At 40.6% G+C, this 15,868-nt stretch overlaps 1 protein-coding gene across 5 annotated transcripts in view; it reads left to right on the plus strand.

Moving 5' to 3' along the window:
• mrrf (mitochondrial ribosome recycling factor) overlaps positions 1-15,543 on the plus strand; it is a 17,036-nt gene extending 1,493 nt beyond the window's left edge. For all 5 annotated transcript variants that reach the window (XM_046067785.1, XM_046067782.1, XM_046067786.1 and 2 more), the window contains 6 exons: positions 1,909-2,073; positions 2,227-2,379; positions 7,812-7,930; positions 12,322-12,413; positions 14,120-14,279; positions 14,684-15,543. In XM_046067785.1, the coding sequence (XP_045923741.1) occupies positions 1,911-2,073; positions 2,227-2,379; positions 7,812-7,930; positions 12,322-12,413; positions 14,120-14,279; positions 14,684-14,761 (765 nt within the window). In that variant the 5' untranslated portion in view covers positions 1,909-1,910 and the 3' untranslated portion in view covers positions 14,762-15,543. The remainder of the gene's footprint in view (positions 1-1,908; positions 2,074-2,226; positions 2,380-7,811; positions 7,931-12,321; positions 12,414-14,119; positions 14,280-14,683) is intronic.
• Positions 15,544-15,868: the final 325 nt, after the last annotated feature.

Genomic DNA, 15,868 nt, shown 5'->3' on the forward strand with positions numbered 1-15,868 from the left:
AGTTTAAAATCTACAGTTACACAAAAATACATATGCCGGGTTATTTAAGTTTTTAAAAAAAGTTTAAATTTATTTAGATTTATATTCCAGTGTGGAGAAATCTTTGAAACAACATTTAGAGCATAATAAAGAGCATACATAAAAAAACTGGACATTTAATTGGATCCTCTTTGATGAGTGGAGAAACATCTTCAGCTTTTTAGTAGCTAATTGAGTGGATTTTGCTTGAAGCTGAAAATAATTTCAAATCTTTATAAAATTATCCAGGGAAAATATCTCAGTAATATGTTCTTCTAATTTGTAACCAACCTGTCTTCAGTGCCGACAGTATGGTTTGTTTCTCCTCACAGCCACCAGTTATAAATACACACCAAACAATAGGGGATGTCAGTCAGGCTGCAGTACACGAAGAGCTGTTCACAGCCACTGACTGTGAAAGACAGGCTTTAGTGTGTTTTTGTCTGTGGGCTCCGAAATCTTGTCTGTGCTTGTGTGTACGCTGAGGTTCAGTGGCACAGTTCACACTCGAGAGCCAGTTTGCGAGGTGGGAGGTGGTTAGTCCATAGAAAAGGATTGGTTGGTCTCATGTTGTTGTGTGTTTTTTGGAATGGGAGGTTCCCCTTAAGGAATTTCCCAAACAACAGTGCGTGGGCTGAGTATAGAGGTAGTTTAATCCCATAGATTTGTGTGTGTAAAAGGAAGCGAAACAGCATGTTTGTGACTGTGTAATTGCATATAACGTAGTCTGTGCGTGCAACTGGATTTACAAGAGCCTCCTTTCAATGTCCTTTTCATTGCCAGTCAGAGTAATTCAGATCCAACCCATTAGTCAGTTAATCTATTAGTCAGTCAACAGAAATATAATTGGCAAATATCTTGATTTATGAGGCAATCATTTTTCAAGCAAAAATGTCAAACATTTCCCAGTTTCAGCTTCTCAATTGTGAGGATTTTCTGTCTCTGTTTGTCTTATGTGACTGAAAAATGAATATTTTTATATTTCAGAGAGTTGGCCTGTTAGGTTGACATGTGAAAACATCACCTTCTTTTTAAGAAATGGTGGTGGGCATTTTTCACAATTTTCTTACATTTAATAGACCAAACGATTTAAATGATTGGTCAAGAAAGTAATAGTCTACCTTTTTCACAGCAGATTTTTTTGAGTTGTCATAGCAGGAAAAAGCAATGTCTCGGTTCATTTAAGTGCTCCAGTAAGTCAGGCTAGTGAGCCAGCAAGCACAATACTGTCCCCCTGGAACTTGCTTACCGAATTGTAATGCGGTCATTATTAGTGTTATTAATTACACATGTGCTTTTCCTGTTGTTGACGTGCCAAAATGTGTGCTGTGAAAAACGCCTACAGGGCAGATTATGAAAATAATTGTTAGTTGCAACCGTAGAACCAAGTGTAAACGAAAGGGTCACTCTCCACAACCACAATTCAAAACACAAAACTGGAAGTCTATATCTGTCACAAACCGATGGAAATGGAGCCTGCAGTGCAATGGTGCTGTTGAACTGTATTGCATTATACAGACAGGTGTTTCTATTATTTGTTTAGCCCACTTATATCATTAAGGGGTGGGCTAAATAACAGGAACACCTCCCACTACAATGCAACACAATTCAACAGCACCAGTCACAAAGTATCATTATATAGCTGTCAAGAGAAAAAGAGACTGTGGGACAGTAATAAGTCAGAACAAGATGTAGGTCTACCTCCTACTGGCTGATATGAGTCATTTCGCTAAATATTACCAGCGGTGCCTTCAACAGATCTGTGAACAATTTGTGATTATATCAAGTTTAATCAATATTTTTCCTTCCAGACGTAACCACATTGTGCTTTTATACTTCCTCTAACAACATTTTTATTTACTCTCTTACTTCCTGCTTTTGTCTTGGCAGTTATGGCTTTGAACGTGCTGCGACCACTGCTTTGTCAGGCCCTGGGGCGACAGGTCCGGTCTCCCCTCATGGCCACCTCCAGGGCCAGTGCACCACATCTGTACCCCAGCATCACCTGCTACCCGGCTGCATGCACCAGGCTGTATGCCACCAAGAAGGCCAAAGGTTGGTGAGGAGATCCCAGAGACTGTAGTGCAACCTCTGTGGTTCTGTTGTTGGCGAGAATGTGGGTTATTTGATTAGATATTATTTGTCATACATATGAGTCTCCACTCTTCCCACAGTGCCTTTTTTTTCCCCCTCTTTTCATCTTCCAAGCCAAGGCAAAGGGCCAGTCGGCTAAGGTGAACATTAATTCGGCTCTAGTGGAGGACATCATCAGTCTGGATGAAGTGAAGGGGGACATGACAGCTGTTCTTAATGCACTCAAAGATGACTTCACACGCAACCTCAGCATCCGAACCTCACCAGGTATTCAGCTCGTCTCTGTTTCTTTCGTGGACTCCCTTTCATCTGGTGCTTGCTTCTCAAACTTCACTCCCTCGTGGACAAAACTAAACAGCTAGCAAAAAGGAAAAAAGGAAAAACACGAAACATTGAGTCTCAAGTTCAAATTTTAAGTCTCCTTACAAAAGACATAAATAACAGAAAAGTTAACGTAAATAGCTTTCCAGTAGTGCCACGTATTCATTTAATGTAACACTGAGTGGACATAAATAGCTGTATAATAAGAGGAACCATAGTGTTACCACAGATGTAAGGATTTAATTGAATTGCTCAGCTTACTAGTTCCCTTTATTGTTAACAGGGTTAAAGAAGAAACACACGCTACAACAACAGAACAAATGCTATATGTTGAACATCATACCACATACAGATCTGTTAAATTACGAAGTTCCTCTTATTTCATTTCTGGTATTTGTATCTATTTCCCTACTGCAGGTTCAATCTGCAAAGGTATGTCTATAGTCTCATGGATGTCTGCAGTCCAACCAGAATGATAAAATGTTTACCCAGAGTGAAAGTGATTTTTGAATCCAGTTTTTCCAAAGAATGTTCTTCAGTAACCTCTCTGCAAAAGCAGCTACACACTTCTCTTGTCTGCTGCATAAGCCGTTTGTTACGTCTCGTTCTAACTTAGGCAGTAGGCAGCACTACATTCCCAAATTGCAGAGTAACATGCAGAGCACTGAGGCTTTGATGTTTTGTTGTTTTTTTTAAAAACACCACACCACAAGATATTCATGCATGAATGCTGCATCGACTATTGCAGTGTATTTTTATTTTTTCACTGTGTCATGTACCATACACATGAGGCATTTCCTTCTTAACAGCACATCTAAGGGACATTCTTACTTTGGGACAGAGGTCAGTAAGTCTTCTTCTTTGTTTGCATCTACCTGACAAAGGGGATAGAGTGAGCCCAAGTGTAACCTTACCTTGGCCTTGAGTTTGACCTCTTTTTTTCCCCAAGTACATCCAGGTCGTGACCCTTTGCCTCTGGGTTCTAACAAATGGGAGCTGGGCTTGGGGGGGGGGGGGGGGGGGTTCCAAGGCGGGCTGTGTAATGGAAGCTCCCGAGGGAGGATGCAGCCCCTGGATTCAGACTTCAGGCTTAAAGTGTCTGAGCTTTTTACTCCTCAGATGAAAGTACACTTTCTCTGAAATTTGATCTGCAGTTTTTTTACTTGGAGTTAACCAACAGAAGCACAAAGACGACCTTGATTTTTTTCATAGTTAAAACCTCAATGTCTTGTAGATTTCCAACTGTTTCATTGTTCTTTTTTGCCTTTACTTTCCCCACTCATCATTCAGTAATTTCTTGGTCTGAGTTGTTTTCTATCTTCGGCCCCTCCCTTTATCTCTCCATTACTTTCTCTTCTCGTTTATTTTTCCAACAATTTCCAGCTTTATATTTTGGCCTCTACTGATACCATATTTTTAATCTCTGTCTCACATTTTGAATTCAAATTTCTAATCGACCTACAGGGAAACATTTGTTTCTTCACTCCCTCCAACTCTTCAGTCCTCCTTTCTCTTGTCATTTTTGTCTCTTGTCTTCCCTCCATCCTGTCAGCTGCCCTGTCTCCTCCCTGCATCTCTCTATCCCTCGCTGCTGTCCTCCAGTCTCTCCATCCTCCTCTCTTCTGTCCAGCTGCACAGTAATCCAGGGAGGCAGCAGGACTTAGAGCTGACAGGAGAGATGAGATGGTGGAATGGAATGACGTCAGTTGTCCGAATGTGCGTGTGTCTCATGTAAGTGTGTGTGTGTTTGTTCCACGAACCTCTCATCTGGCTCTCATTAGGCTTATGAGTACATGTGTGTGTGTGTGTGTGGATATGACAGTTTGTACTATTGTGTGTTACAATGAACGCATATCGTATGTGTGCATGTGTTTGTTTGCATGTGGCAAACGTATAGCAGAACTCAGATAGATAAAAGGGGGGATCAGTGCTATGATCATTATCATGTGGTCAGTCACAGATGAGTGATCTTACCTGAAGTTAAATACAGCACATTCAAGCTGCAATGAGCCAAACTGATCCACAACTTTTTGTATGTAAAAAGGAGCAGCTCGTATCCCCACAGACAAATATCATTTGACTCTGTGGCCTCACACTCCTCTTGGCTCCACTAATGACTATATACTAAATATCAGCCTCAGGTGTACTTTGTGTTTTTAGTGCTAATTTGTAAATATTTGTTAAAACCCAGAAGCAGCAGGCAGTTGTTTTCAGCAAGAAAGCTCTAAAAATCAGCTGTACACTATCTATAAAGCACCAAACATCAGACACATTTAACAAACATATTGCCCATAGTGGAGCATTTAGCAGCTAAAGAGTCAGATGTTTCCCCAGGAGTTGGTAGAGACTAAAAACAGAGCTAAAAGCAGAGTGAATGTTGGACTTCCATTCACCAGGTGGCTAGAAACACGACTCCCAATGAATGCTAATATTGCTCTGTGTCTGCTGGATGTGTAAACATGCAACTGTTGCCTATGCTAACAAGTTTTCCAAAGTTAAGTTGTCAACTTAAAAGGTGATGATACTGTATGCCAGTGTTGTTTTTACAGCAGTCATTGAAGCTCTGACCAACTGCACAGACACCATCTAAAATTAATGGTCTGGGTCAAATCTCTAGCTAAAGTTAACTTGTTTGCATGTGGTGAGAATGCAACATGGACCAGCCTCATGGTGATGACACATTTATGAACCCGAAAGCTCAGCTAAACATATTTACCCGCATTTTTGCTGATCAGGGCGATTGTTTCTCCAAGTGTTACAGTTCAGGATGCATCATTTCCTTTACCTTTTACTAGCTGTCTCAGATTGACAACAGATAAAGTCCAGCTGCAGTATTGACTAATGCTCCTAACCATATCTTTGTGAGCTCTCTGTGACCGCCAGAGTTTATAGTGTAAGTAAAGCCTTCCAGCAACACCTGCTGTCAGAATAAACCAGAGTAGATTTTATCGTGATTTCGCCATGTATGTCTGATGAGCTGAATGGAAAACCATGCTGACTTCATGTTTACTTTAACTATATGTTTGTATTATGGAGACAGTGTAAACTTTATTAGACTACGTATTAGGGCTGGGCGATTAATCAAATTTTATTTTCAAATACAATTTTGGCTTCCAACGATCAGGAAAACAAACCCCTTTCCTTGACAGTGGCACGCTTTTGCACCTCCCTAAAAGCCCAAACTCACTCTGAGTCAGACTGTGTCATGTTTAGTTCAGCTCAATGTGGACTAGTGAGCAATCGTTTGTGAAAACCCGGTTAAGCCGGCCACTTCTTGGATTTTGATGCGTGTGTGTCTGTGCTGTTAGAGTTGTGTTGTGTTTGGAGCCTCCAAAAAAAATGAGTCACATTTCAGCAATCCTTTCTTACATTTTATATACCAAATAAAAATATATAATAATATAATACCATAGACTGTATATATACATCATACATTAAATAAGGCTTTATTTATTATATTATATACATTATTATTATTATTATTATTATTATTTTTATTATTAATAATAATTTTATTATTATTAATAATAAGATATGTGTTTTTGTATTTTAGTTGAATTATATTTACAGTTCAAGGAAATTCACTGTTAAAAAACATGTTTTTTTTAGTTCAAAATGCATAATGTTTCCAATGTCATTGAGTTATATTGGGATGTCAAAGTGGACCAAAATAGATCAAATATCAATAAATATCGATTAGCCGGATACATCCTTAGCACTAGTATTGGAAGTTTACAAACAGTGTGGCCTGTTTAATATTAGTAACTTAAACTTTGATAAAAAGCAAAAAATTATAGTTTACATTTAAATGTATAGTGTACATTATATAATATGTGTTCTATTATTGGTATATGTAATGTCTTTATAAAGAACAATTTGGCAAATCCTTTCTCAGCCATCTTCCTCTGACCTATCTCTTGTCTCTCAACCCCCCATTCCCCTCCTCACCCTCCACCCATGTATTTGACTGTCCGTCTGTCTGCCTTTCTGTCTGCCCTCCTAAATTACTAGCAGATGTGTAGTTGCTCATTGTCAAGGCACAGGTAACAAAGACGGAGAAGCAGAAGGTCAGAGACATGGACATGGACGGTGTGTATACACAGAGAGGCACTGTGAGACAAACAGGCAGGTTCAGAGCTGCACACTCAGGACGTTTGAATTCAAAGAGGGAGACAGAGTGATTGGCAGGCAGGAAGACAGTATGTAAGTGAAATAAAAGGTGTTCATTTCATCATATCATGCCAATCTTTTATATATATATTTAATTTCTTCTGTATCTAATCTCTGACTGATATGTCTGGGTTTTTTTTGCCCTTTAAGTCATTTTATAAGTTGATCATATAGAGAAAATTACACCAGTAGCTCACCAAAACCACCCACCCCTGACCCCCCACCCCCCTTTTCCACACACACCACCAGCGCAGGCCCCAGTGGGTAAGCGGGGAGCGAGTGATGTAAGGCAGAGGTGGAGAAGAAGGAAACAACTGCGTCTGAGGTTAGCCAGATGGAGGAGAGGGAGAGGGGTGGATGGATGGTGTGAGGGAGAAAAGGGAGAGGGAGGGAGGGAGGGAGAGGGAAGGAGGGAGGGAGGGAGGAGACAGAAGTCAACTCATGTTGGCAAATGTATCTTTGCTTCTCTCATTGTTGACAGTGAGGAGAGACAGTAGATCATGGAAACTCTTAACAGTCTGACAGTGGACTCGCATTTTTATTAACTCATGCAGTTTGTGGCTTCTGCTGCACATTCATCTTTCTGTCTATTTATTTGTTAATCTGTCTGACTGACTGAATGATTGATTGACTCTTTGCTTTCATTTTTATATTAGGTCTGCATGGAAACAGTGTCATCAAACCAGAAAAGCTACCATATTTACCAGAGACCAACCGATACTTTTGGGGCCAATATTGATCCATGAGAAGAAAACAAATCTGATAATAATGTATTTGTTAAAATTAATTATTTTTACAAAAACACATAACATAAATAAGCAGTAAAGATATTTTACAGAGGAACAATAACCTTTATTATCAAAAACGACACTAATATAATGGTAAAAGGAGTGCACAGAGCAGTTATTGAAGTTTAAATTATTTTAAATAGTAGCTATAAATATTACTATAAAATGACAGTCAACTTAAGTCTAGAAAAACAAACCATCAAATATTTGTAAAATGCAGCCTATAAAAATGTATTGCCGCAAATGCTGATAAATTTGATATTTGCTGATTAAAATGGGCCTGCAGATGAATAAATGCACAGAATCAGGGGGACTACAGAAGGGACTTGCACATGGCAACATTAAAATTATGCCGTAAATTGTTTATGTAGGTGAATAAATTAAGTAAATAAACAATTACTTTTATCTGTATTTGTTTAGGAGCTCTGGATCACATTGTGGTGACGACTCAAGATGGGAAGTTCCCTCTCAACCAGCTGGGTCAGATCTCCATGAAATCACCCCAGCTCATTATGGTCAACATGAGCAGCTTTCCAGAGGTAAGACGAACACACACACACACAGCCAAACTCAAAAACACACATGTACAGATTCTTCCTACCGGTATCTGTTTGTCTGACATGGACAGGGACAGTAACTAAAAGCTTTATAAAAATAATCCAAAGCACAGACAGATCGACGTCCTCTCACAGAAGGAAACGTGAGCCAGACCAGAACTCTTAAGTCCACATCTCTGTATAAATGAAACCTGACCTGCCTCGCTCTCTCCAACTGTGTCTCAGATGATAATTGATTGATCACTCGGTGAGCCCTTTGTTCTGGTGAAAGATAGCAACAAGAACCTAAACTCTGGGTGTGCGCCCACAGAGATGTGGTTATGTCTACGTGTGAGTTGTCACAGAAAAGGAAATGACCTCATTTTACCCCCAGGTTAGGAAGGAATGGACTATTTTTTTCATTCCTTTTTCTCTCCCTCCTTTTCCTTCTTAGATGATACAACACATTACTAATCAGAGCTCAAGAAAGACATTTTCTCCTCCAGAGCAACTCACATTGTTAGTGGCCAGACTTTCTGGTGGTCTGGAAAAGCTAAATGTGCTCTTAGCATTTAACACGACATTGTACAATCATATATCCGCGGACTGTCATTACTGATGATTTAGTTCTTTTTGATCTCATTAGATATTGAGCTGATACACAGCCAAGTGGTGCTTTGTTTTTATAATGTTCATTAAGTTAGACACAATAAAATAGATTGACAACAATTTAAAATAATTAAAATCTTAAGGACAAGCAAGACAAGTGAGTTTTAAAAAATCTAAATCAACCATTTTAACATGTTTTGCCAACCTACCACAGAGCTTAGAGACCTGTGTGTCCACAAATGTAGTTTTTCCAGTTTTTAAAAGCATAGATGACATTCAAAGGCAGTTTGTTGTTTCAGAGAACCACCTGTCTGTTACAACAAACAACAGTTTCACAATCTTCACTATCACTATCTTCCACCACCTTTTGCTTTCCTGTTGGTCACCTTTTGTGAACCTGAGAGACGTGCTTTCACCTCTTTGTTCTCTTTTGTGCCAATATCACAAAACAACGTGCAAATCCAAGTATTTATCAGCACCTCAAATCTGGAAATCCAGTCTCTTTAACCTGAATCAGGCTGAATGGTCCTTTTGGTGAGTCTATTTCCTTCCCAGAAACTCCGACCACAGACCACACACACGCTGACAGACACACTCATGCGTACATACGCTACCCTGTCGTGCCCTACGTTACCCATGTCCCACATGGAGGTGAGTCCTCAGTACCTAGAGCTAATAGGCTTATAATGATGCCTATCCATTACCAGGCACTCCAGAGGCCCTATCATTGTTTTCCATTCATTCATTAAGAGCAGCCTGGGAAGGAACAGTGGAACCAACAACAACTAACAGCATGCTTAGATCAGGAGGCAATTCTGTGTGTGTGTGTGTGTGTGTGCGTGTGCGTGTGCGCGCATGTTTTAAGCATACGAACGCTTTCTTCATAAAGTGTTTCTTCAGGTCTCCCTTTTTCTTTTGTTTTTTATACACGCTCACACACACAGACTCTCGCACACACACATTCCTCTCCGCTCGCCTCTTTGCTTTGAACCAGGCCATCAGGCGTTTGATGTGAAACTTCAGCGTAATTTCTCTTCCTCTCCAACATATTAAGCAGAACCTGCCCAGCCTTTCCAGAGAAGTTCCGCTCGGTATTCCGTAACCACCGGCGCAGTCGTCAGAGAGGGGGGGAAATGGTGATGAATTTGATGCTGAGAACAATCAAACATAGGTATTTGCCGAATCTATCACCCCACACTCACAGAGAGCAACCAGAGGCCTGTGCTCCGGATGACTTTTAACAAAGGAAACAAAAAGTAACCTCATGCATTAATTTAATGCACACAAATAAATTCCTTTAATCTTGCTGCCATTTCTTTCCCCCAGAGGAAAAGCCCAGAAGGAGCTGTCGAGAAAGGGGAGTAGGGTAGAAAGGAAGGGAAGGGAAATGTTGTGCTTTTTTCCTCACATAGCACATTTCCTCACTTTGTAAAGCTCAGCTAAGGGAATTGTCATGCGGTTTCAGAATTGGTTTGAGGAGTGTGACTTTGTTTTCAGTAATTCAAAGGATTTGGCTTCATCCCTCTTTGTCTGCATGCACTGTTTAACTGTAGCTCTCTGGCTCTAATGTAGTATTTGCTGGACTGAGGAGGTGTGTGTGCGTGAGCGCGCGTGTGTGCGTGTGTTGGATCAAGTTGGATTCACATATGTGAATGCTATTCTAATATTTACCATTGAGTCACATGTAAGCTTCTTTTTCTGCCTGACCTAATGGACTGTTGAACAAATACAAACACACTTTTAAATAAAATGCCGAAGAAGCTACCATATCAGTAAACTGATATCATCATAGTGTATCAAAGCAACTTTTGTCTCATCCTGTGTTGTGTTCAGACATCATTTAGCATTTACAGCACATCTGCCTTTCCAGCCAGTGGCCACAGACTCTGGATCTCTTGTTCCCTCACAAAACACACAATGCTCTTCTTTTCATTTCCCTCTGATTATCTTCATCCTTTACAGAAATGACAGATGGTGTTTGGGAAATATTAGTAGCATTTTTTTTTCAATAAGCCATTTTAGGCAACAGCTGAGAACATGGGCAGATGTTTTCATTTCTTGTGATAGTTTTGACAAATTTGCAGGAGGCAGGAGATATCTTGTGTCCCAGAGCCATGTCTATCCTCACCTGCTATTTATTTCTGTTGATGTTGTTGCACAATGCAGATCAGAAACATGCATTTCCACTTAATGCTCTTAATTGAATTCATGAAAATGGCTTTTGATCAGATCATCTGTTTGTCTAGTTTACATTTACTCCAAGATTTCTAATCAGTTACACCACCTACAGAGTCATGTGTGATGATGCCAGATTTTAAGGGAATCTGATGTCCATGTTCACAGAAATGAGGCTGGTCTTGACACAACCAGTCTAACATTAATGATGGTTCCGTTCTGTTCAAGTGTCACAGTAAGCCATGGCAGTTTGACAGTGAGCCAGCATGCATAATACCGGGACCCTGAAAGTGAAGCGGTTAAATGGAATTCAGCCATCATTGTTTTGATTATTTACACCTGAGATTTTCCTACATACCTTCCAAAACGTATTTTGTGAAAGAGCCCTGGTAAGACAATAACATGAATGACCCACGTCCATTTCTGCATAATTTCAAAAGCCTTTATGTCACTACTGTTATCATCCAGGTCTTAGTTATCCATGGTGGGTTAAAATCAAGGGCAAATGTACTTGGTTGAAGACTCTCATCCAAGAGGCTTCTTCAGTTTTTACTGACTGGCAAGGAATCTAAGCTATTTAACCTCTGTGGGGTCGTCATCAATGGGGATGTAAATGTAAATGCTCCGTACTTGTATAGCGCCTTTCTAGTCTTTTCGACCACTCAAAGCGCTTTTACAATACATCTGCATGTAGTGCAGATGTTGCTTGGTTCATTAGTGCTCCTGGCTGGTTGGTTTCTGTACTCTGGTGAAACATTTTTGAGTGTCTTAAGCCAATTCCAGTTTGACTGCCTTGGATAACTATGACCTGGATGACTGAGAATCTTCACTGTCGTCACAACAGCCAGAAACAAAACAGCAGAACAAGAAAACTGGGTTCAGTCGTTCTCAAAAATTGTCCCTCAGTTGTGTTAAAGTGTCACAATCAATGTCTTTCAACATATTTAACCTCCAAATGTTTTAACTCCCGCCTTTAGACCTCCCTTTCTCCCCTACATGAGGTAATGAGCTGGCCACATGCAAAATCTGACCACAATACAAGAAAAGTGTGGACATGTACTCTCTGTTAAAGTGAATAAAGTCATACATGTACATGCGTTTTTGTCATTACAACAAAAAAATCCATAAAAATCCAATTTCATAAATAAGCCAAAGCTGCTTTGATATTTATACATTTAAATTTGATCCGAAAATGAACACATGCAAACTCAAAAGCGTGTGTTTGTGTATGTGCGAGTGTCCATGTATTATACACAAGCACAAGCAGACTCTCCTGTGAGGTCGCCGTGGGTCAACGCCCTGCCCTGCAACCTCTCAGTCGTGTCCCACAAGGCTGAGCACTGACAGTAGCCCGAGGCACTTCCACACTGCATGGTTCTTCCCTACACACACACACACACACACACACACACACACACACACACACACACACACACACACACACACACACACACACACACACACACACACACACACACACACCCCCACCCCCACCCCCACCCCCAACCACCTTAATTATTGCCAGCTGGAGCTAAGCCACTACCTGCAGTTGTAGTGATGCTTTTCCATTCACACCAGTGTTTGACGTGTGTGTGTGCGTGCGCCCCCAGGCTACAGCGGCTGCCACTCGTGCCCTGAGAGAGAGTAGTATGAACCTTAACCCAGAGGTGGACGGGACGATCGTCAAGGTGCCTGTTCCCAAGTGAGTTTCTTTCTGATACAAACAGCCCCACAGGCAGCTTTCCTGCTTTTCCATCTTTTTCCTCACACTTTTACTTTTCTTCTGTCATTCCTCCTGTTTTCCCACTCCTGTGATTTAAGATAAACATTTATTTTAACTTCTACTTGACCTGAAACGATTGGGTGATCTGATCAAGTTACTCAGTTGATAAAATGTTTATTAATAATCATTTTTAAATAAGTTTTATTTACTGTTATTTAGATAAAATAAATCATTTGGATACTTATTTGGTTGTGCTCTTAACCTTTTGGCAGACATTTGACTTTATTTTTTGAAATTTTGTAGGTTAAATAATTAACCAGTAAACCAATAAAATAATCAGTACATTATGTAAGTCTCATCCATGGCTTTGAATTTCTCCCCATTAATAAATCCCCCAGTCTGAGCTGTAACTGACAGATTTATTGACTTTTGTTAGATGTACCGAGATCTGCATTGTGTAGATTTGAGGCTTGGGTCACTCTATATCTTCATTCTGGCTAGACCTCTCTCACACACACACACACACACACACACACACACACACACACACACACACACACACACACACACACACACACACACACACACACACACACACACTCTCTCACTCTCTCACTCTCTCTCTCTTTCTCGCTCTCTGCCAAGTCAAACAACCTCATACAAAACTATCCTTAACTCACTCACTAAAGAACTCTGTGTGTGTGTGTGTGTATATAAAGATTTTATTTTTTACATATACACACATGTGCATGTAAGTATACATGCATAAATGCCGGCCTGTATTTATGTGCATGCGTGTGTACGCGCGCATGGAGCAGCAGGTGTTAGTCTGGCAGAGGAGGGAGACAAGAGTCGGACTGCTTTCCCCCTGCAATCAGTCTCGGCACGCTTTGAGCCTCCATTTGCATTTCCAAAGAGAAGGCGCTCCTTGATTGGCCCTGGAATCAGTAATTAGGCCGTATTGTTTGTGGTAAATAGACGCTGCACTTGGATTGTTTGCAAATAGTCCCTGAGGCAAAAACAATGAGGAGAAGGGGAAAAAAAGGCAATTAAGGACAAAGAGGGAGAGTGAAATGGGAAGTAGGATTTTCTGAGTGATTAACAAATGCAAAGTGAATGCAAAGTTGTTGGGATGACGGACGTTTCAGCTCTGGTCCGAGACCTCGGGAAGTGATTGTTGTTAGGTGATTGCTACGAGTCACAACTAAAAGACTTATACTTCATGCCTACAAGCATTCATTTGCACAAGTGAGGATGTTGGTTTTATGGTTTATTTTGTCATTTTGTCTCTGCACAGTTAAGTGTTTCTGTGTTTAGTATTTTCTTTACAGTCAGAAGAGTCAGAGCAACTCTCTTTTTAGGTGTTTGTGTGCAGTTTGAGGGTATGTTAACTGTTTAGCCTAGTTTATCTTATTTTCCTAGATGTATGGTACTTAACAGTGTCTTATTAAACATTTTCTTACTTTACACAGAGGAGCTGCTACTTAAAACCATAGAGTCGTGCTAAGCTAATTTCCATCATCATATCTTCAAAATGCACATAGACAAATAAAAACAGATATTTGTCTGTGAGCCCTTGCTTGGTGTAACCCTGTCTGTCTGTGATTCTTACGGTCTCTGTTTTGTTTTTTCTCTGTCCTCTTCTGTCTTACTCTCATTCCTCTAATCTTCTCCCTCACCTGCAGAGTAACGCGGGAACACCGAGAGAACCTCGCCAAGCTGGCCAAACAGTTCAGCAACAAGGCTAAAGACTCACTGAGGAAGGTGCGATCTAATGCTGTCGCACAAGTCAAAAAGGCGAAGGAGGGACACTCGGAGGACACCATACGACTTGTAGAAAAACAGGTAGGCGACAACAATGCTGCTGCACGTAGTCCACAGAAAAATTGAGATGAGTGGCTCATTGCGTCAGATGAGTCATAAAATTGAAAAGAGTCAAAGAGGTAAATGATAATTAGAGCTTACTCACACCTGAAACTATTGTGGGTCTTTTTTTTTTTTTTTTTTTTTTTTTATAAAGTGAAAGTATAACTAGCCATGAAGTCATTTCCTTATATGTAATTTCCAGCTTTAGTGTTTTACTGTTAATGTTAGTTGTAAGTTCCACATTGGCACCAAAGTGAAAAATCAGTCCAGTCAAATCGCAGCGACATATTGTCATCCTTTACTGGACCTTTGGTCAAAAGTAAGCCCATAAGGTGTTTTCAAAATAGATTTATCTTTTCCCGTCTTACCCTCTGCCTTCACAGATCCAGCAGATGTCAGACAACATTGCAGTGGACATTGACAAACAGCTTGCAGCCAAGACCAAGGAGCTGTTAGGGTGACTGTGACGTTTGAAAGAGCATTGTATTTTTATGTTGTTTTTGATACTGTATCATTTGGTTGTTGCTGAACCTACAGATGGACACATAGAAGCAACATGTCATTCTTATCGTGGTTATAAAAGAGGGTGACTCAATGGAGTTGGGGAGGTAGCTTTTGATGAGTGGAACAGTCTGTAAGATTTATACAGAGGAGCGAGACTCGGCCGCTGTTGTACAAGTTCTGGTGCTCCGGGCAGAAACTGGGCTTTGGTTCCTGCCCTCATCACTGGCAATGATGTGCTCTTCACTGCTGGGTGATATCTGTGTTTGACCGTCAGTGCATAAACAGAAATTGTCACGGAAACAACAACGAAAGACTGCCAGTCACCTCCCTCCTCCCTTGTTACTCTTCCTGTCTTCAAACAAACACCAACTGAGGGACAAATGGACTTTTAATGGGATTTGTGGGCCTCCTCCTAATCAAACCCCTTGCCACAAGGGCTGTCTGTTTATATAAAACAAGCGCACCCGTCTGAATGTAAACTGGCTGCGGGTTGGTCTTGGTGGCAAGAGCAAGAGAGAGAGAAAGGGAGAGAGAGTATGTTCCAGAGACGCAGGATATGATTAGCGTGTTGCCAAACATTTGTTTCACATTGATTCAAAGTCTGTTAAAAAATGCACTTAAAAAAAGGGGCCTTTAATTTCTGCCCATGTCTACGATTGATAGTACAGCTGTTCTCTCGACAATAAAGTCGGGGAACTAACATTATTGATGGACTCCATTAAAGAAACACTGCTTTGTACCATGTGCGTCATCTTTCTCTTGTTTTCTTTTCTTTTTCTCCGCGTTTGGTTTGAAGTCGCCCCCCTCCTCCATTAGTCAGAGTGATAATGGACTTTTCCTGTGTACAGACCTCCAGGTCTTGGCTGCTGGCACCACCGTTGTCCATTAGGAAAAGAGGCCTTTTAACTTTGTGCGCTTGGCCCTCCTTTGTCTTTAAATAGCTGCACTTTTAAATCCACGTTCAGGAATTGTTGCACGAGTAGTTGTTCAAGTCGGATTAATAAGAAGAAATGTTTGAATGGGGAAACCTACCCAGTGACACACACACACACACACACACACGT

This window comes from Micropterus dolomieu, linkage group LG13 (genome assembly GCF_021292245.1).
Source record: "Micropterus dolomieu isolate WLL.071019.BEF.003 ecotype Adirondacks linkage group LG13, ASM2129224v1, whole genome shotgun sequence".
NCBI lineage: Eukaryota > Metazoa > Chordata > Actinopteri > Centrarchiformes > Centrarchidae > Micropterus > Micropterus dolomieu.